General features: G+C 51.2%; 2 protein-coding genes across 6 annotated transcripts in view; one reads left to right on the top strand and one right to left on the bottom strand.

The window, feature by feature from the left end:
• Positions 1–7,320, bottom strand: part of ANKS3 (ankyrin repeat and sterile alpha motif domain containing 3) — a 31,278-nt gene extending 23,958 nt beyond the window's left edge. For 3 of the 5 annotated variants that reach the window (XM_039239290.1, XM_039239291.1, XM_039239292.1), the window contains exons 1-4: positions 7,300–7,320; positions 4,372–4,543; positions 1,863–2,061; positions 1,546–1,667 (exon numbers count right to left, since the gene is read on the bottom strand). In XM_039239290.1, coding sequence (XP_039095221.1) covers positions 1,546–1,667; positions 1,863–2,061; positions 4,372–4,541 — 491 coding nt within the window. In that variant the 5' untranslated portion in view covers positions 4,542–4,543; positions 7,300–7,320. Of the gene's footprint in view, positions 1–1,545; positions 1,742–1,862; positions 2,062–4,371; positions 4,544–7,299 lie in introns of those variants that run through there. The other 2 variants (XM_039239293.1, XM_039239294.1) reach the window with 2 other exon arrangements.
• A 323-nt stretch (positions 7,321–7,643) lies between these two features.
• DNAAF8 (dynein axonemal assembly factor 8) lies at positions 7,644–21,545 on the top strand. Its single transcript, XM_039239344.1, is given in 9 exon segments — positions 7,644–7,866; positions 10,787–10,960; positions 12,051–12,179; positions 14,011–14,496; positions 16,912–17,026; positions 18,342–18,480; positions 19,491–19,634; positions 19,997–20,095; positions 20,888–21,545. Coding segments are annotated over 8 exon segments (1,518 nt in total). The 5' UTR covers positions 7,644–7,866; positions 10,787–10,837; the 3' UTR covers positions 21,171–21,545.
• Positions 21,546–21,870: the final 325 nt, after the last annotated feature.

Genomic DNA, 21,870 nt, shown 5'->3' with positions numbered 1-21,870 from the left:
CCATACTGTCAGTGCAGATGTTGAGAGGGGTCTCAATCTCACAACCATGAGATCATGACCTGAGCCAACACCAAAAGTTGGATGCTTAGCCAAATGAGCTGCCCAGGTGCCCCCAATAATCTCTCCTAAGCTGCTTCTACCTGTCATCTCTCTCTTTTTTTTTTTTAACATTTTAGTTTTATTTTTGAGAGTAAGACAGAGCATGAGCAGGGGAGAGGCAGAGAGAGGAGACACAGAACCCGAAACAGGCTCCAGGCTCTGAGCTGTCAGCACAGAGCCCAACTCGAAGCTCAAACTCACGAACCGCAAGATCATGACCTGAGCCGAAGTCAGCCGCTCAACCGACTGAGCCACCCAGGTGCCCCAGCCACCTGCCATCTCTTAAATTTCCATTTTAATTACAAACAAAAAGCAGCTGTTGCCCTTTACTGCACACAGAAAGCCGGCGTCTCCCTTCTACCTATCCAGATCCTATGCCTTGAGCTCAACACCTTCCAGGAACCCCCCACAAAAGCTCCAGGACGAACCATCTACCTTGTCCTTACTTTGCCTGCTCTCTGAGGCCTATTTTTGTGTTTGCTTATAAGTTGCTCAGTGCTGCCTACAGATGCCTTCTGTCCCTCACTTTCCTTCATACTGGTCTAGAAGACGGGAACCAAGCTAAAACCTGGGTTTCATCCATTATAAGACATACCATTTTTGCATTTCAACATCTGTGAAGCCAGAATCTATCTTAAAATCAACAGGCAAGTGACATTTTAATCAGTGGCACTTCTTCCCCAGTGGCATATGAAACAGTAGTGGGTGTATCTCCTAAGAACCGGCTCCAGCCAGGGATGTGCACAGTGCCAGGTGGGTGCAGGGCTGGGACTTGCTGTGCTGAAAGGGGATTATCACTGTGACATGCTTTAGACGACAACACCCCTTCCAGCTTATAAAACTCATGACTGCTTTCAAAGCATCACCTCACCCGACATAGACAAAGGCTAGAAGGAGAAAGGAATTAGCATTTAATGCATGTCAACTGAGTGTCATTCACGAGGCCAGGCCCCTGATGTATGACAGATCACGGAATTCTTTTAACAGCTCCATGACACAGGTACTGCCATCCCCAGTTTTCAGGCTTAGGGGCGCCTGGGTGGCCCAGTCCATTAAGCATCTGACTTCAGCTCAGGTCAAGATCTCATGGTTCGCAAGTTCAGGCCCCACATCAGACTCCCTGCTGTCAGGACAGAGTCCGTTTCAGATCCTCTGTCCTCCTCTCTGCCCCTCACCTGCTTGTGCTCTCTTTCATACATAAACAAACATGAAGGAAGGAAGGAAGGAAGAAAGGAAGGAAGGAAGGGAGACTCAGAGCACTTAAAGTGCTACACTCAGTGTTCTCTGACAGATGCAGGAAAAAGCTAAGCCTATCCTCAAGCTCCCCACGCTGGGCAGGACTGTCCCCTCTGCCCAAGTCAGGGGCTACTCTGCACTCCAGCCAATGGCTGCCTCCCCAGCCGCCCTCCTCAGACTTAGAGCGACCACCTAAGACCTGATCATCACCTCACGTTGGCATTCGCTCCACTGTCCAAGAGGAACTTAACCATCTGCTGATGCCCAGCGCTGGTGCAGTGGAAGAGGGCAGTCCAGCCTTGAATGTCCTTCATTTCCAGCTCGGCACCTTGCTTCAAGAGAACACAGAATGCTCGTTACAGCCTCAGCTCCTCTGTGTGGGGCAGGCGCCTTCCAGGCTGTCACGCTGCAAGAATCGAAGTGATTACACGAGCACGCACACACACACCATGGTCTGCAGTGGTTCACATCTCTGCCAGAGCCGGGAGCCCCTCACGTTTCTGGGCCTGAGTCCCCTCGGAGCTCACCTGGAGGAGAAAGTAGGCGATGCTTTCGTTGCCACAGCTGGAAGCCAGCATCAGTGGAGTCTGCCCTTCCGGGGTCGGCACATTCACACTCACCCCCGCCTCGAGCAGCAGGTGCACGATGGTATCGTGTCCAATGTAGGAGGCGTACATCAGCGGGGTCCAGCCACCACCGTTCTTCTTATTCAAATCTAACTCTCTCCTAAACAAGCACAAGATATGCTAGACACGTCCCGCCATCTAACATGCGAGGTTTACCAAAGCCAGCCGCGAGGCCAGGAGTTCTGTGCCAGCCTGGATATTGTGGGGGAGGCGAGGCAGGCTGGGGGAATAGTCAGGTTTGCTGTATAGCTGCCTCTGCAAAGCCTGGAGGACTGTCTTCCTCCTCCAACTGCACATTCTCATCAGTCCCTCCTCCTATCCCAAGGCCAGCAATTCTCTTCTTTCCTACCCCCAGCAACAAAGATGGTTCTCAACCAGGGGCATCTTGCCCCCCAGGAGAAATTTGGCAAAGTCTGGACACATTATTGGTTCACAACTGCGTAAGGAAAAGCTACTGGCATATAGTGGGCGGAGGCCAGGGATGCCACTAAATATCCTACACGCACAAGTCAGCCTCCTAACAGAGGATGATCTGGCTTAGATTGTCAGGAGTGCTGAGGTCAAGAAACTGTGACCTAGAGCTTTGACTGCCTTCCAACAGACCAGGGTCTACGAGTCCAGTGATGGGTGGAAAGGAATGGGGAAGAGACTTAGACAATGGATGAGATTTCCCCCTTGTCACCTCATCGATGCTACATTAACATTCTTGGAAAATCAGTAACCAGAAAATCCTATCTTTCTCATTGGTTTCCATCAAAATTCTAGAAAAGTGTTTCCCACAGAAAAAAATTATGGGCCTCCTAGCCCAGAGTTTGGGGTTGGGGCATGGAAACATCATCTTCCAGGACACCCTGCATGGTTCGTGGCCCACAGCCTTTCCTCTTGCACAATCCCTGCTTCCAGTGCAGGTAACAACCGACAGTCAACCCACAGTCTGTGCCTCTCAGACGTTTGGACACAGGAAGCCATACCAAACAGTTATTTTCCATTTGCTAGTATCTTCTACTGACTCCAGGACACTCATGCAGCCATACCAGAAGGTCCTGATCCCAGGAATGCAGTGGCAGCCACTGGCTGGGAGAGAGCACAGAGACCAGTCCATCCTGGGCAGATGACCTTCACTGACGGCTCAATTCCACGTGGAGAAGAGCCCCGCCCTTGGCAGAGTGTCTCTGAGGCTCTGACATGTCCAGCTGGGACCAAGCCTCCCTTCTGATGCCTCTACTCCCGTCAGGTCCCTAGTCTGCTTACTGTGAGCAATCCTTAGGTGTCAGCTAGGGCCACAGTCCCAACCAGAGCACAAACACATCCCCTATGAAGCCATTTTGGGATAGAGGCAGAGTGAGAGAGGTGGAGGGGCAGAGAGAGAGGGAAACAAAATCTGAAGCAGCCTCCAGACTCTGAGTTGTCATCACAGAGCCTGATGCGAAGCTTGACTGAACCCACAAACTGTGAGATAGTGACCTGATCCAGAGTCAGATGCCCAGCCAAGCCAGTTAGGCGCCCCCTTCCCTGCCGATTGTGCATTTAAACAGCACACCCAAAGGCTTAAAAACCCAAGAATGCCAAAGGAGCAAAGTTGTAACAGGGTCTCGGTGACCCTGTGAGGGAATATGCTGGGTACCCAGGTATACATTCCAAAAGCCACCTGGTACAGTAGTACAAAACATGATCTCTTACCACAGTGCTGCCCTTGTACTCAATTAGCCAGATATTTTTAAGTGATGGCTACGACTTGGGAACCAGAAACCCAGGGCTTAAACCAAGCTTTGCTCTGGCTCCCCAGGAACTGAAAAAGGCACATATAGATACAGACATAGACAGTTTCTTCTAGTTGTCAATGAAAAACAGAAACAATGAGATTGATGTGAGAGAGTGGAAGTGAGGAGATTGGTCCTTTTCCAAAAACTAAATTAACGCATGTGTAAGACTGCAGGTGACAGTCAGTCAGGTGGCGATCCCCAGGGAGGAAGATGAACCCCAATGCCTCCCTCTCTATAGTAGAAGCTATAGCGACAGAAAGACACGAGGGATAAAAATGAATCTTCTGGGGAAAGGAGGCCACAGGGAATCACTTTCTAACTTTATGTTGGTTTTGTTTGAGGATTTTTGCAATTAATAAAAACCATAAAATGACTGTAGTTAACAAAAGTCTGAGATGATTCGTAAGCCTATGAAAAAGGTTCCAATCGTCGTTTTCTTCCTAGGGATAAAAACGGACTTCCTTATTAGCGTCCAGCCTAAATCATTACTGACAGCTGTCCGAGAGACCTGGGGATTAATCTAGGTGTGTTCCGTGTCTACCACTCCGTGCAAGGCCCCATCAGCTCACTGACAGCTCTACCTGGGATCTGAAGCCACAGAGATGGTACTCAAAATCCAAGTAGGAACATTTCCCAAGATCTCTTACCGCTGCACACATTCCTTCACCACTTCATACTGGCCGACGGAAGCAGCTGTGTGAAGATCCAAGGGAACGGCCAGCTCCTCCCGGCTGACCTGAGCACCCAGCCCATGCCACATGGACAAGCTGCGGTTCAGGAGTTCTGGCTCACTGGCTTCATCGCTGAGCTCCGACATCACTGTGGAGGGATACCCAGGGGTTAGAGCGTTCCTTCCTGGTTGTTCCAGGGAACGCAACAGGATGGGCACACTCCTACCTGAGGTAGGTGGCTAGTCACTATCCTAGCAGACCATCACTCAGTGCAGTCAGCTCCTGGGACAGACTTAGAAAATTGTCATTAAATGCTATGCGATTTGGGCAGCTCCGTCCTTCTACTACTGGCGAGCCCATCACCAGAGAGAAAGAAAGGAGCATATATGGTGAGTCATACACTGCAGTGTACACTCTCGTTCATCAATCTTCAGGCCCCAATACTACAAAGGGAATTCTCCAGGAACTCAGGAAGCCTGACAACCTTTTGGATGGGCAGTCAAGAAATGCTAATTGGGTCACTGGGCCTAATCAACTTTTGGGTGTGGTGGGAAAGAACCGTGGACTTGGGAATTATATCAAAATTTGGCTCTGCTATTTACCATCTCCAGTCCCTACTTCTGTGCTATCTAATGGGAACATAGCTCAAGGGGCTGCTGTTAAAAGCACATGGAAAAAAGGATATGTAAACAGTGGCATAGCTGTATATTGGAATGCTACTCAGTAGTAAGTAGTGGAAAAAACAGTTGATAGACACAGTAATACACACAACATATGAACGAACATCAAACTCATTGTGCTAAATAGAAGCCAGACTCAAAGGCTACCTATTTTATGATTCCATTTACAGGACATTCTAGAAAAAACAAAACTGAAGGGTTGGACGACCGATCAGTGGGACCAGGGTTAGGAATGGGGGGACCACAAAGGAAATGTGGGGGAATGTACCTGTTCTGTATGTTGGTTGGTAGACACGTTGACTCTATATATTAATCAAAACTCATAGACCCAAACACCAAACGAGTGAATTTTAATGTAAACATTTTTTAATTTAAAAAAAATGTTTTAATCATTATTTTTGGGGGAGAGAGAGACAGAGTGTGAGTGGAGGAGGAACAGAGAGAGAGGGAGATAGAATCTGAAGCAGTCTCCAGGCTGTGAGCTCAGCACAGAGCCCAATCGTGGGGCTCAAACCCAAGAACCCTGAGTTCATGACCAGTGCTGAAGTCGGAAGCTTAACCGACTGAGCCACCCAGGCGCCCCCTAATGTAAAAATTTTAAACAAATAAATCTTTAAAAAGAAAAGAAAAGAAAGTCCCAGCACAGAAACTAGGAAGTGACTGGTGTTCAGCAAAGTTAACAGAGTAGGAATCCGCCCATATATTCCGATGGCGGGCAGGGATAGGGGTGATACACTGGAAAATGTGTGGGGTGATGGAACATTCCTAAAGATGCCACTATACCGGAATGAAGAGTCTATGAGCATCCTTTATTCTGGGAATCCTAACCAAATCAGTGGCAGGCCATTAGCTTCCTATTAGAACCCTCAGGTCCAGAACTAACGTTCGTCTCCTATGTACTTGTATGAGTGGGAGAGAACAAGGAAACAAGTAGAGAAAAGAAAGAAATGGAAGGTCATGTCCATTCGGATGGCCTAAAGGCACTCCAGCAGTTCACAGATGCCATTAGGACCTCTGTCTCTACTAAAGAATGCTTCCAAACTCCAGGTAACAGCTGAGATGGCCAAACAACCAACAAGCCACCAATCTGAGGGACAAGGAATCTGCAAGCCCTTGGCCAGATGGAGTCATGTAAGTAACAAGTTCAGAGCAAAGCCCAGCGTTCTGGCACCACCACCTCCTCACACTGGTAGGGCCAGAGATCAACCAGCTTTCTCACTCGGCAGGCAAGAAACCCCAACCTGAACAGCCCTGGCCAAGAGATACTGGATAAGGACCCAAATAAGCTGAGTGCCAGTTCAGGGCCCCTTTCCACACACCCCTCAAGCCTCCTATGGGTGGGTCTCTTACTCCAATGCCTCCTCCAGGGTGGAGCCCATACGGTATCTCCCATTTTCTTTATTTATTTTGAGAGAGAGAAAGAAAGAATAACGGGGGGGGGGGGGGGGGGGGGGGAGCAGAGAAAGCGGGAGAGAAAGAATCCCAAGCACTCTCGGGACCAACAGCACCAAGCCCCACGCGGGCTCAAACTCACAAACCGTTATATCATGACCTGAGCCGGTCATGAGCCGAGACCGAGAGTCTGAAGCTTAATCGAACGAGCCAGCCAGGTGCCCCTATGTGGGCTCATCATTAGAGGCTCAGGTGTCTGACACCCGCAGGGCCGGCAATCACAACCAGGAAGGGACAACAGGGATGCCAGGGGGCCATAAAGCTACCGGCACTTTATCAGCATGCCACATACTTTACAATGATGGGGTATTTGTTATAAATAAAACGAGTATATTCACCCACATATTTGTATACTTGCTTAGTATTCATTACTTTAAAAATAACCCAAAAACCTTAACTAAAAAATAATGACGCTGGCGGTCGGCCGCCACGCCCACAGGGAGGAAGTCTGCAAAAGCCCAAGGGCCCCCCCGTCTCTTCCCGGCTCGGGAGCTGTTCGCGGAGACTGGGGTACCCACCCTGGTTCTCAGGCCCTGGGGAGGGTCCTTCCGGAACACCCCCAGCCCCGACCGCACTGACGTCCCCTGACGCCTCCTCCTGGTAACCCCACACGGCACGTGGCTCTCTCGTCGCCGCTGCAAGACTGCAGAAGCGGAAGCCTGGTCAGAAACTCACGCGGTTACCGAGCGGCGGGCGCGGCCGCCCAGCGCCGGCCCCGCAGGCAGGCGGCAGGTGCCGGCCCCAGGCGGGTCCGAGCCGCCACAGAGCGTACCTGCGCTGGGTCCCGGTGCGCCGCCGCCGCTGCTGCCGCCGCCGCGCTCCCTCAGCCAGGCGCGCTCGCCGCCACGCACGCCCGGGCTTCCTCCGCGCCGGCTGCCGCCGCAGCGCCCGGACCCCGCGGACCCGCTCCCGCCCCGGAAGTGGTTGCGGGAGGCGCGGAGCACGCCGGGACGCTAGCCGGGCCGCGGGGCGCTCCTGGCGCTGTGGAATTCTTGCGTCCCGCACCCGAGCCTTCCGGTCAGCTCGCCCGGCTCGCTGTGTGACCCCTGCGGCAGCCAATCAACAGGTGGAGCTCGCCCTGCCCCGCCCCCCCGCTGGCCAAGAGAACCAATCCTGTTTCAAGAGAGGCAGGACGCGCCAAGTCCCGAAAGAAGAGCGGGGGGAAAAGTGCGGTTGGCAGTCCAGTAATATAAGACTCTGGAGAGGGGGGATTCCAACGGCGGTGACAGCCCCAGTAGTTGCGCCGCGGCCCGAGGGGGCGATCGGGTCCGGAGGGTCGTACTGGGAACTGTTTATAGCCCTGTCAGAACTGCGGAGAGAGGGGAGGTAGAGGCCTGAAGTGAGTAGCCTCCGGCCTGCCGCAGCTCCGAAGGTACATGTCGGGATTTGGACGGGACGGGGGAAAACGGGGGAGGGGGGGGAGGGTGAGGATGGGTGGAAAGACGAGCGACGTGTTTTCCTGTTTCCCAGCTTTAGAATTTAAAACACAGGCAGGGAGGCCGTTGGCGTCCAATTGCCATGACAACGGGGCGCTCCGGGGCGGGGGGGCGGGGCGGGAACCGGGGCGGGGCCAACGGGCAGCAGCGAAGAAACGGACGTGGAATTTGCTTCAGGGTTCGAAGGAGACTCGAGCAGGTCCAAGGCTTAGCTTTAGGCGTTAGTTAACCTCAGTCACCTGGGTGAGCAGAACTCATCGTGGCGTTCAGGACCCTCCGCGATCTGGTCCGTCCATCATCGCGTATTCCAGCAGGAGATACTTTCTTACCCCAACATGTTGGTCAATTTTCACTCCTCTGAGCCACGGTACATGCTCTTCCTGCAGCCTGTAATGCTATTTCCTACACTTTTGCCTCGCCTGCCTGAAGAACTTAGAGTCTCTGGTGATCCTGTTACGCTACAGTCTGCGCTACAGAGCCCGGTTCCAAAAACCATCCCCTGACGTGTGTATGAGCTGCATCCCACCCTGCTGTTCACAGTTGAGGGTGCACCAAGCTCCTGTCCAGGTTGTGTGAGCGCAGAAGCAAGTGCCCCACCACTCACCTCTGCTGCTGCTACGCTCATGGGGGCGCTGATACAGAGTAGTAGCCAGACAGGGCTAGGGCAGAAGTGTAGGCACCGTGGGCTCTATCTGGGGGCTGCAGGGCATGTCCAGACACTGACTCTGAAGTACCATCGTCCCACATTCCTAAAGCCACCTTGACCCCTGAGGAACCAGGCCTTCTGTTAGGAATACAAAAGATGGGGGCGCCTGGGCTGCTCAGTCAGTTAAGTGTCCAACTTCGGCTCAGGTCATGATCTCACAGTTCGTGGGTTCAAGCCCCATGACGGCTCTGTGCTGACACCTAGCTCGGAGCCTAGAGCTTGTTTCAGATTCTGTGTCTCCCTCTCTCTCTGACCCTCCCCTGCTCACGCTGTCTCTCGCTTTCTCGCTTTCTCTCTCTCTCTCTCAGAAAGAAATAAAAACATTTTATTTTTTTTTTAATGCTTTTATTTATTTCTAGGAGAGAGAGAGAGACAGAGTGAGCATGGTAGGGTCAGAGAGAGAGGGAGTCACAGACTCTGAAACAGGCTCCAGGCTCTGAGCTGGCACTCAGCACAGAGCCCGACGTGGGGCTGGAACCCACGAACCGCAAGATCATGACCTAAGCGAAAGTCAGACGCTTAACTGACTAAGCCACCCAGGCGCCCCTGAAATAAAAACATTTTAAAACATTTTTCAAAAAAAGGAATACAAAAGATGGAGGGGGCTGATTAAGTGCCTGTGTATAAGAGGTTGAGTGATGACTCCAAAAAACTTTCCTGGGGACTCTAAAGTGTCTGCTCCTTTTTAAGGGGGCAGTAAAGTGTAGTGGGGCTTGAAATCCCTTCTAACTTTGCCACAAATTTTATCTTTGACGTTTACTAACAATATAACTTCTCTGAGTCTATAAAATGTAGATAATAATGGTATCTGTGTTACTTGGGATATAATACCTTACATAATCTATATATCATACACATATATCATTCTATTGTATACATATACCTACATATGTATGTGTATTATTACATTATATAGTATAGATATATAGAGATATGCATCTATATAGAGAGATATAGAGATATACATCTAGATATACATAGATGGATAGATATAGATACACCTACGTACATACATTCAGTTGACTCTTGAACAACACAGGGGTTAGGAGTACCAATACCCCATGCAGTCCAAAATCCACAGATAATGTTTAAGATTTTATTTCTTTTAGGGGTGCCTGGGTGGCTCAGTCAGTTAAGGGTCCAACTTTGGCTCAGGTCATCATCTCATGGTTCATGGGTTCGAGCCCCAGGTTGGGCTCTCCACCCTCAGCACAGAGCCATCTTTGGATCCCCTGTCTCCCTCCTTCTCTCCCTCTCTTTCTCTCTCTCTCTCTGCCCCTCCCCACTCACATGCACTCTCTCTCTCAAAAATAAACATTAACAAAAGATTTTATTTTAATATTTACTTATTTTGAGAAGGGGGAGGGACAGAGAGAAAAGGAGAGAGAGAATCCCAAACAAGTTCCACACTGCCAGTGCAGAGCCAGATGCAAGGCTCAACCTCACAAACCATGAAATCATGACCTGAGGCAAAGCCAAGAGTTGGATGCTTAACTGACTGAGCCACCCAGGCGCCCCTTAAGATTTTTAAGTCATCTCTGCACCCAACGTGGGGCTCAAACTTACAACCCCAAAGTCACATGCTCTACTGAGCAAGCCAGGTGCCCCTCCACATATAACTTCTGATTCCCCCAAAACTTAGCTACTAATAGCCCACTATTGGCCAGAGCCTTACCAATGACATCATTAATCAATTAACACATATGTTGTAGGTTATATGTATTATATACTCTAGTCCCACATAAAATAAGCTAGAGAAAAAATGTTAAGAAAATCATAAGAAAAATACATTACAGCACTGAACTGTATTTACTGGGGGGGGGAGGGGAGGGGGAATCTGCATATAAGCGGACCTACGCAGTTCCAACCCACGTTGGTCAAGGGCCAACTGCAGACTTGTAGGCTCCACACCGTACTTCACACACACAGTGTGGGCACAGTGACTAAAACAGGAAGCTGCAGAACCACAAGGGAAATCAAGTGGGAGGTCTGGCAGTCTGTCTGTCCTCCGCAGGGCGGTAGATGCTTTGAAAAGGCAGCTCCCTCCCACCTCCCTGCCCTGAGTTCTTGGCCCTTGGCCCCTGGAACCCTCTCACCTCACCCTGTGTCCTCAGCAGGGCTGCTTGGATGATGGCACGCTGAGCAGCACCCCTGGAGCCTAGGTCCCCATGGCGTCCCAGGACAAAGATGAGGAGTCCTCACGTCCCTGGGCCTCCCAGGCAGGGCCGTGGGGTGCCATCCTTGAGGCTGTCAGGGAGCAGCTCCCATCTCTGGACTCCGATTCCTCCTTGGTAAGCGAGCGCCTCCTTCCTAGGTTTTCCTGGGCCCCAGTCGCCCTTTCTTCCCATGGCAAGCACAGTGTTGACCCAAGAACAGCTTTGGAGCTTATCTGCTTCTACATTTGTCATAATGTTGTTTTTTGTCCTCTGAATACATTTATTCATACTCGGCATCCTCACGGGCCATTTCAGTGACCCAAAACGATGACTTGGAGAATTCCTCCAAGAGCTTATTATCATGATGCATGGAAATGGTGGCATACATTCATTCAACAAACATTTATGCAGCCTACTTTGCCTCTTCAAACACAAGAAGCCCTTTGTGACATTATACACCTGGCAGACCCTGCCTCACCATGAAGGTAATGGTGTTTCTGGTTTCTACTGACTGATATTGAACACTGAGCTGAGAACATTGGATGACAGGAGTGAGTCTATATTCAGCCTTAAATGAGCTGTACCAGCTTCTCCACCTTGTGAAGCAGCTCCTTAGTAGTGGGTGCCAAGCTCACAGTTTGGAGCTAGGCATTTAGAAGGAAGCTGCCAGCTTTGGGTCCTGCCTGGGATGCCTGCAAATACAAACATGAGGGAGCTTGTTGGGTCTCGGCTGTCTTCCCGTGCGTGACAAAGCTAGCGGAGAGTAGATAATGTGACCCCAGTACGTTTTCACATTTTCAGCCTCATTTGTTCTCATCTTCAGATACCCTGGCAAGGTGAGCTGGTGACTCACCCTCTCCCCTTAGAGGCGCCAAGGCACTGTGTCATTTATGTGATGGTTAAAGGTTACAGGGCAGGGGGGGAGCGGGACTCTTCTTTTAGCTACCACCTCGCTGCCCTGTTCATTCAGTGCCAGGCGTTAACTGAGCACCTGTTATATGCAAGGTTTAGGGGGTGGCAGGTTGTGCTGAACTGGAGCCCTGGATCTCACCTTTACAAGACCGTGCAGCTGAGCCCTTTCTAAAGCAGCCAGGCCAAGGGCCTCTGGAAGAAAGCTAATCTCCCCAGTTCACTCTTGAGCAGCAGGGCGAGGCAGATGGAACCTGAAGCCCTCCTGGCTCTGCCTGCTGCCCTGTAATGCAAAAGGCCTCTCATTTGTCCACAGTCAGACTGCGGGGCAGAGGAGCTGTTCATCTTCCAGCGAGATCACACTGCCCTGATCCCAGACCTGTCGGAGGAGCTGGCTGAAGACCCTGCCAGGGCCTGGCTTGCTACAGTCCACGGATCTCCTGAGGTCTGTAGAAGGCAGGTCCTGGGAATCCACGAAGCTGGAGACCCTGAGGGCAGAATGGGGTGTGGGTGTCCGTGCTCTCACGGGACCCTACAGTGTGAGTCACAGTTAAAAACTACGGTTCTCCTTAAACATTTGTTGATTTAATAAGGGTGACAGTGGGGATTCAGAAGTAAGAAGGTGCCCCTGGCTGGAGAGGTGAGGTGAACACAAGAAACAGAAATGCCCAAGCACACCCTATAACCATGTATCATAGTTAGTCATCACCAACCATCAGAGCAAATTTTCCATCTTCTTTTCTTCTCATTTCCCAGAGCCCCAGGTAAGACCAAAAACTCTATCAAAAAATTAATGGCTTGATGCTTAAAATTAATTGCTGCTTTTATAAAGAGAACCCATCAAGAGACTTTCATCACCGGGCAGGTCCCCAACTGGTCAGGCCTGTTCAGCTCTTCTTAAAGGCTCCAAGAGACAGGCCTACCTCTGCTGTAACTATTATGACTAGTTGTCACTCATTAACCAGGGGAAGCAGGTATGCTGTCAAAGACCAGCACAGCCAGACATTCATCAAAGCAGGGGAAGCAGATTTTACTCGGTAACTGCTGACAGCGGGGAAAGAGCTGAGCTCCCTCGGATTTGTGCCTAATGACCAGGGTTTCAAATGGAGAATGACAGCGGGGGAGGGGGGGGTGGGGAGAGCACGGCTCCCTAGGGGCAGAGAAGTGAAGGATCACAGAGAGCAGGTCAGTGTGGGTGTGACTAGGCCAGGTGTGTTCACTGGGAGGTATGGAAGACAGGAGTCTGTCCTCCCTGGGAGAGGGGAGACAGAGGCCATGTCCTTCCTGACAAGAACATTCTAAAGGAAAGGCTCTCAGGCCTTTCTCCCGGCAACACTGAGCTTTCTCAGGCAGATGTTTTAATGGACTGGGGTCATCCCAGCCGTATGCTGCTAGAAGCCATTCTAGAGTCTGGTCAAGTCTCTCATGCTGTTTAGAGGGAAGGGTTATGTGCGGAGAGTTCTGGGAATCTCAGTGCAAGCACTGACACAGGGTTATCTTAGAAATGTTTGTCACCATGATGGAAATCCCCCCCTTAATCAGCCACGCCCAGAAGAAGGTCTGAAATTCCCAGGCCTGCCAAGACCTCTGGTTGGTTCAGGTGCAGGGATGTTCATGTGACTTTAGCTTGCGTTTTCTTCATTTCTACGATTATCTCAGCAACTGTCCTGGAGAATTTTTTTTCCCAGTCTGGGACAGGAAAGTCTGCACTCACTCATGGGGGCAGAGGCTGTGGGCTTGCTCTGCGGTCAGAGGGCCTGGGTTTCATCTTGTCCACCCCCAATAGCTGTGTGGCCTATTCACAGTGGCCAAGAGGTAGAAACAACCCAAGTGGCCACTAACAAATGAAATGGATCAACAAAACATGGTCCATTCAATGGAATATTATGCAGTCCATAAAAACAAATCAACCCACACCCCACAACCTCCATGGACTTTGAAACACTAAGCTAAGCCAAAGGACACAAATGGACAAATACTGTGTGATTCCACCTATATGAAATATCTAGAACGGACAAACTCATAAAGACAGAAAGTAGACGGGAGGTTACCCAGGGCCTGGGGGGAGGGCAGGTACAGTCTCTCTGGGGCTTTTTTACCTTTGGAAATGGATGGTGGTGATGGTTACACATTATGAATGTGCTTAATGCCACTGAATGATATATTTAAAAATGGTTAAAATGGCAAATTTTATGTCACATCCATGTTTGACCACACACACACAAATTCCCTCTAGTATGTGTTTGAGAACACTGAGGACACCATTTCGTCCACAGCCAGGTGTGGTGCCCGTGGAGCCCGGCACAGAGCCCTGGAGAGAGTGGGGCAGAAGAACAGAGGCTCTCGCCTCTCTGCAGGGCGGGGACCCTGGCGGGCCTGTAGAGACCAGTTCTCTTCTCGGGGTGCCCGAGGACACCCCCAAGTGGCAGGAAGGCAACCATGGGGCTGTGTCGCTCGGCATCCAGGGGACTCGCCAGAGCCCGCAGGGAGAAGCTACCCTCTGCCTCTGGGAAGGCAACCTAAAAACAGAGCCCCAGAGCACCGCCTCACAAGCCTGGCGGGGCACAGACTACGCAAACCGCAGAGCCCTCCGAAAGGAGCGAAGGAAGATGATTGAGAAGGACATACTCCATAAGGTCACCTGGGATGCCCAGGACCCAGCCTGCAGTGACCGAAGTCAAGAGAAGGAGGCAGCGGCAGCTCCGAGACCAGAGATGCCAGCAGAGGGGCCCCAGGAAGGACGGCTGTTGCTCTCCCTCAAGGTAGGCATCCTCCGGCCTGTGCTTCCTCAGGGGAATCCCCTGCGTGTTGGCCACAAGCTGGTCCTCCCACAGGCCAATCCGAGGACTGGCCCACTACACCCAGGCTGCCATAACAATTGCCCCCAGATGGAGTCTGGCTTAAATAGAAATTCATTTCTCACAGTTCCGGAGGCTGGGGAGTCCAAGATCACGGCTCCAGCACATTCAGTGTCTGGTGAGAGCCTCTTCCTGGCATCTTCTGGCTGTGTCCTCGTATGGTACAAGAGGCCAGGGAGCTCTCTGGGGCCTTTTTTAATGTTTTTTTTTTTTAATATTTTTATTTATTTCTAGGAGAGAGAGAGACAGCGTGAGCAGGGGAGGGTCAGAGAGAGAGGGAGTCACAGACGGAAATAGGCTCCAGGCTCTGAGCTGGCAGTCAGCACAGAGCCCGACGTGGGGCTCGAACCCACGAACCGCGAGATCATGACCTAAGCAAAAGTCGGACGCTTAACCAACTAAGCCACCCAGGCGCCCCTCTCTGGGGCCTTTTTAATAAGAGCTCTACCTTCATGACCTAATCACCTCCCAATGGCCCCACCTCCAAACACCATCTGGGGGGGTTAGGATTTCAACGTGTGGAGTTTTGAGGGACACATTCAGTCTGCAGCAATGACCTTAAGCCCCTAGGCCCATGGTCCCGGGTCCCCCAGTCGGCAGTTATGCCTGCCTCAGTGGGTGTGTGGTCCCGGCAGACAGACCATCCTTAGGTAGAGTTAACTAGAACAAGGAAGAGCAAAGACACTCCATCCTTCTTTAAAAAAACAAAAAAGAAAGAAAGAAAAGAATACTAATCCAAAGCATGTTTATAAAGACAGACAACCACATATAACATATAGAACACTTTGTTGAAGCATAATTCCACAATCTTAAAGCCCTTGCTTTCATGCAGATCGTGAGCACCTGTTAACCTTGTATTTAGCTCATTCAGGAGGGAACCGGCAGGATGGGAGTTCAAAGAGATGATGATTTTGTAAAACACTGGGGGAAAGAGAGGAGTGCTGAGATGAAATGACTACATTAAGTACAAAATTGGTCAACATCCTAACAAAAGCAACAAAAAAATTTTTACTTTTGGGGTTATCACCTCTGTCAGATAGAAGAACCCCACTGCACCTGTTCTCAGTTTACAGAGTTGTAAAATAGGTGGTCCCTGGTCAACTGTGCAAACCAAATTACTGTCCCCAGAAAGGTGGGCTTGTCAGAAAAGCTCCAGCATGACATTTAAACATCATGCAATTCTCTTTTGCCTCACTTACAAATTTTGATAATTTTCTTAACAACGTAGAGAAAAGCAGTATCAGGTTGTACATGGAGGTCAGTTTTACTAATTCCATTCTCATCAGTTGTGGAAAGCCATTCTTTCCATTCTACTGGCCCCAAAACACTTCTGTTTTCACTCCCTCTAGGGCCTCGAGGAACACCAATTCCCAATTAACTTCCTCCCTCCGCTCATCATGCCCACACGCCCCCGGCGCTCTCTTTCAAGTCCTCGAGTGGGAACACCTGCCCAGAACAATCTGTTCCTTGAAAGAGCAACACGTTTTAACTTCCCAACACTTTAAACTTGTATGAACCTAGAGTTTTAAGACAACACTGGGTTTCCAGTTAAAACAGGGTCTTTGTGCCAAAAACAAAAGTGTTGCCTAAAAGAGGCATAGGAAGGGGGTGCCTGGGTGGCTTAGTCGGTTAAGCGTCCGACTTTCGCTTAGGTCATGATCTCGCGGTTTGTGGGTTCGAGCCCCGCGTCGGGCTCTGTGTTAACTGCCAGCTCGGAGCGTGGAGCGTATTTCAGAGTCTGTCACTCCCCCTCTCTCTGACCCTCCCCTGCTCATGCTGTCTCTCTCTCTCTCTCTCTCCTAGAATAAAAATATTTAAAAAAATAAATAAATAAAAATAAAAATAAAATAAAAAAGGCATAGGAAGGAGAAGGCAAGGGACAATGGCCCCATCCATCATCTGGAGGTGTGGGTGAGCGAGGGAGCCCGTGCCAGTGTGGGCAGGCACCCAATCCCTCATTTCTTTTTTTTTTTTTTAATACTTTTTATTTATTTCTAGGAGAGAGAGAGAGAGAGACAGCGTGAGCAGGGGAGGGTCAGAGAGAGAGAGAGAGATACAGACTCTGAAATTGGCTCCAGGCTCTGAGCTGGCAGTCAGCACGGAGCCCGACACGGGGCTCGAACCCACGAACCGCGAGATCATGACCTAAGCGAAAGTCGGACGCTTAACCGACTAAGCCACCCAGGCACCCCCGAATCCCTCATTTCTAACCCGTGGCAACTCACAATGGCCTCTGTTGGTCACGGCAGCTGTGGAAGTAGGCACTCCCGCTGCCGGGACCCTGTGGCTGCCTTTTAATCACTGCTTTAATTATTTCAGCAACTTGAAGAGTGGGATTTGGATCACATCCTTCAAAGACTGGCAAGGCAAGAAGATGACAGGGGAGATCGCGCACCCGGAGCCACGTGGTGGGCAGCTGACCACCTGGGCCGAGGTCTGACCTTGAACACCAGAGCCCAAGTGCATCCCTATAAGCAGCTCTTTCCAGGGCCTCTCATATAAAATAGGGTCAGCCTGGCAGCCCACCATGTCCTCTCTGCTGCTCAGCCCTCATGGTCCCAAACACACAGGTCACGTGCCAGTCCATGGAAACTTCAGCCATTCCCTCATTCATTCACTCATTCATTATACATATGAAGCTCTGGAGATAGCAGGGGGGCAGGCTTCAGACATGGTTCCTACCCTTGACCCACACCTTTCCCTCCTGCCCTCTTCCTCGGGCCTTCCTCTCTCTCTTTCTGAGAGCAAAGCAATCTGCGTTTTGTGCTGCTTCAGCCAGCTCCTAAGCACAACCCTGCTTCCATTCATCTACCCATTTACCAAGAAAGCCGGGGATGTGATTACTGCCATTGCACTTGAGGACTTGCTCTGGGAAGTTCTGTAAATAAAAGGAAAGCTCCCCTTCCCTCTCCATCCATCCTGGGCCACAAAGGTGAGTGGAGGCTAGTGTGAGACAAAGGAGCAAGGAGGTGTGGGGGTTCCGGCTTCCAGTTCCAGAGCAAACTCCCTCTGTGACTGAGCCCCCAGTGCTGTTTCAACCAGGTTTTTTTTTGTTGTTTGTTTGTATGTAATTTAACAAGCAGGATGTGGAGAAACCCTCTCTCCTGTGAGCTAGGGGCTGCAATCCACACACCCATTTTGGAGGGCAATTTGGCAGAATCCATTCTCTATTTTAAAGGCACTTAAGCCTTTGATCCACTTATTCCACTGCTAAAGTCTATCCTAAATACCCCAGTGGGTAAGGGTGTGTATTCAAGGATATTTGTTGCAATATTGTTTATAATTGTGAAAATTTGGAAATGACCCATATTCAGTACCCTGTGGGAGTCTCACAAACTAAAGCAGTTACAGCACAGAATGCACTAAAGCTCAAGGAAGGGAATCTATGTATATTAACATGGAAAGACAATCTATTGAGTGAAAAAACATCTACAGAGGATAATCCTGTTGCCAATTTTTTTTTTAAAGTGAACACAGAATTGTAAAGTATGGTTCCCTCTGACACGTGGGACTGGGGAGTGAGGTAAACTGTTAACAGGTCACTCCTCCTTTACGGGGCTTGCGTACATCCCACTCCCCTGGACCTGCTGACCTGGAGGTGGGGTCCTCATACAGGGCTGAGTGGCAGAGGACGTGTCCAAGGCAAGGTGTGTCTGCATAAGGGATTCCAAGGGGTCCTGAGGCTCAGGCTGCTGTAAGTCAAACAGGGTCGGTGCCCCCACTAAGCAGTCTCCTCGCTGTCCCATCAGACCACACCCTGCTGAACACCCAGGACAGGCTCATGGAACAGCTCACCCTCCTGTGTGCCACACAGTCCAGAGCCCCTTCTGCCTGGAAGGCGCCTGCTGACGCACCCCAGGACACCAAGCAGCAGGAGACCAGCAGCAGGTGGGACTTCTCGCCAGCCACAGCCCTGTCCTCCCTGTGGAACTGGCCCATGGCCTTGCAGCATTTATTAGGCCTACTCTGGGTGGGCACTTGATGTATATTGTGCATTTCATCTCAAGAATCTGATCAGGTAGGTGCTGCTATTCCCATTTTATAGGTGGGGAATCTGCGGCTCAGAGGTTGACCAGTCTAGTCCATACATGGCAGGGCTGGGACTCAAGCCCCAAAGCACCTACTCTGCATACTCTATAGGAATCCTCCCTCCATCATCCACACGGCTTCCCCAGACAAGGACCTGCCCATCTGGCCAGTTAGGCCAGCACTGGCATGTGACCCAAGCCAGGCCAATCAGAGCTTTCCCTGAGAATTCCCAGTCCCAGTGTGTCCGGGTGGGGGGATGGGGGCGGGAGGGCAGAGAAAGGCCAGATGTAGTGAGAAAGACTGAAGCTGGAAGGGCAGAGGTGGGGGCAGGGCACCGAGATCCTTTAAAGCCTAGCTTCCCACACTTCGGTGGTTCCACTCTTTTTAGGAATCTGAGACCCACTGAATCCCGCTTTTCACCTGAGCGGTGGGCTTCCGTTCCTAGCAACCCAGTGTCCAGTGGAAATATTTAGACCTGCACTGTCCAATTGATGGCCACTGGCCACATGTGGCTACTGAACCTTTGAAACATGGCTGGTACAAATGAGGAAATGATTCCTTTAATTTTATTTTTTTAATTTGATTTTAGTTAGCTAACATGTAAACTTAAGTAGCTACTTCTGGTCAGTAGCGACCACATGGCAAAGCACAGATACTGAGTAGGTCAGTCACCATGGATGGTTCTATTGGACAGTGTTGGCCAAATCTTGGGGGTTGTTCTGAAGAACAAAAGAACAAGTGCACTTACGGGGCCTAGCTAAGTGCCCTGCACACGGTGGGCATCCAGCTGGGGGGCAGACCTGAGCCCAGCACAGAGCACACCATCATCACCCAGAAGTGACCCAGAAAGCCCTGCTCTCTCACCTCAGAACTGCTCCCATGGAGCCGGGCTGCCAGGCTGAGCTGGGCCAGTCACTGGCTTAGAGCCTGCAGCTACGGCGCCCAGCAGAGCCTCCTACCATCTTCATCGATCTGCGGCCCACGGAGCCATCGAACCTCGGGTCTTCAGAAAGGTACTGGGAATAGTGACAGCCCTGTTTTGCAGTAGCCACGTTGCCCTCAGGAGGAGTGGCGGCTCTGACAGGTGGGACGGTGCCCGTGTGGGCTAGTCCCAGAGCAGTGCCCTGTGGAGAAGTCCTTGTAGCCAGGAGCTGAGCCGGGCTGACGGTTCCACTTGGTCCCATCAGCAGACTCTCTCTGCAGGGAGGGCAGGACCCAGGCTCCCAGGAGCTTAGAGCAAACAGTCTAGGGTTTGGTACATCGCTTCGGGGTGTGTCCCTCCACCACCTGGCAGGAAAGCTCAGTGGCCTTGGGTCAGTAGGGAGGCCCGGTGGTGTGGGATACAACCCATGAAGCCAGGTTTCATCACCCCCAGCTCCAGCTCCTCTGACAGCGAGGAGGAGGAAGAGACCGGGGCTCTCGGAGACCAGCAAGGAGCAGCAGAGCGGGAGCACCATTCCTCCCGGGGGCTAAGGTAACCACCACGGCGTTCCCGCCGTCTGGGCATGGTCTATCTCTGCTTTCCACAGCAAGCCCTCAGCCTGGCACATCTTAACGTGTGTGCTTTCAGCTTTGTCTTGCACCTCACGGGGCCAGCACGTGTGGATGTGGGGGTGGTCTGGGAGGTGGCCCGTGGGAGTCCCCTTGGGGCCCAGCCTGGACTCCTGTCCTCCTGACACCACCAAAGACCCCTTAGTTCACTCCTGAGAAGGGATTACTTTCCTTCTGAAAAATCGCTCCCCAAATTGATCTGGTCCCTACTACTGATAGCATTGGAAGCGAAGTTGTCAGGATGGAATACAGTGATGGCTGTTAGCTAGAAAGGAAAGGCCAGGGTGAATTAAGAAGTGCGACTCAGAGAAGGTTCTGCTCTCCAGGATGCAGAGGCCCCACATGGTGGTCGTTGGGCCACTTAGACATCTATGTTGTATCTACTGTTTTTGGAATTGCAAAGCCTGTGGATCCTACCCATTGGGAATGTCAGAGTCAAATGCAGCTTCCCCCCTAAAATGGAACATCATTAGGCAAATGGGAAAAAAGATGAAAAATTGGAGTTGAGAAGTGTCACATAGGTTTCCTCCCAGAGGCTTTAACATGCTGACATGCCTTTGACCCAGGAAGGAAGGGCTGAGAGGCCAAAATCTCACTTACTGTCTTGCAAACCAGTGAACACGCTTCTGGAAGCACTCTGGCCTCTTCATGTTGGGGGGTGGGGGTGGGAGGCCTGGCTCCACTTGGTGTTGAAGTTGCTTGTCTTATGTCACAGGGACTGTACTGGGAAGAGTCAGCTTCTCCAGCAGCTCAGGGAATTTCGGAAGGGGACGGCTCAGCCCAATCTGCCGGCCACTGAGGGTCCCGGTGGCCAGAAGTCTCAGGTCCTTGAAGATACAGCCAGCTCCGGAACTGGGAGGAAGCCGCATGTGACACCCCAGGCTGAGGAGCAGAGCACCCAGACCAGACCCCCAGGCGCAAGCCCCAGGGCACTGGGGGACCGTCGTGGGGCAGGGACAGCCAGGGAGGCCTGGGTGCCTCCACTGGGCCAGGTGTAGCTGCCTCCAGGACCTTCTGAGGAGGAGCTTGGCGGGATGATTCTGACTGTCCATCGACATGCCTGGGCCCTGGTGGCCTGCTGGCTCTCCCGTGCTTCCACGAGAATGTGCTTATGTCGCCCAGGGATCCTCAGACTGGGGGTCTGTCACCCAGACCTCTGTTAAAATGGGGTGCCTGTAGAGCAAAAATGCTAAAATTTGTACACAGAGCGTGACAACTCCTCTGAAAAGCGCCTGGAAGGAGACACTGACGGTGGGGCTGTCCGGCAAGTTCACCGCTCCTGCAGTTTTCGCTTTACTGGCATCTGTTGTTTCCATCACACAAGGTCCTTTTTAAAACTAAAGCTTCAGTAAAATATATTTAGAGAATTTCAAGGTTGAAACGGTCTTGGAAGATAATTTGGCCTGATATTCTGTGTCCCTGGATACTTGCTATTCTATGTGCCTACGTTAATACACCACACGCTCTCCCCACCCCCACCGACCAAGTGGACTTTTTGATAAAGGGATGAAGACTGAACTGTTTTTTTCTTTAACCAAGATACAAAGGCACACATGTTCTAGGTTCCTTCCTGACTATGGGTGAGGCTGACCTTTCCAGGGAGATAGAGTACTGAATGTCCTAACACCCAAACTCCCCACGGAACAGGGCAGGGCCCCACCTTGTGGGTGACGCCCTTCCCCGTTACTTTGCAAGCAG

The sequence above is a fragment of the Hyaena hyaena genome, unplaced genomic scaffold (assembly GCF_003009895.1).
Source record: "Hyaena hyaena isolate Hyena2069 unplaced genomic scaffold, ASM300989v1 scaffold_155, whole genome shotgun sequence".
In the NCBI taxonomy this organism is placed as follows: Eukaryota; Metazoa; Chordata; class Mammalia; order Carnivora; family Hyaenidae; genus Hyaena; species Hyaena hyaena.
The sequence above is the reverse complement of the archived record's forward strand: the minus strand, read 5'-3'. Positions and strand labels throughout refer to the sequence as shown.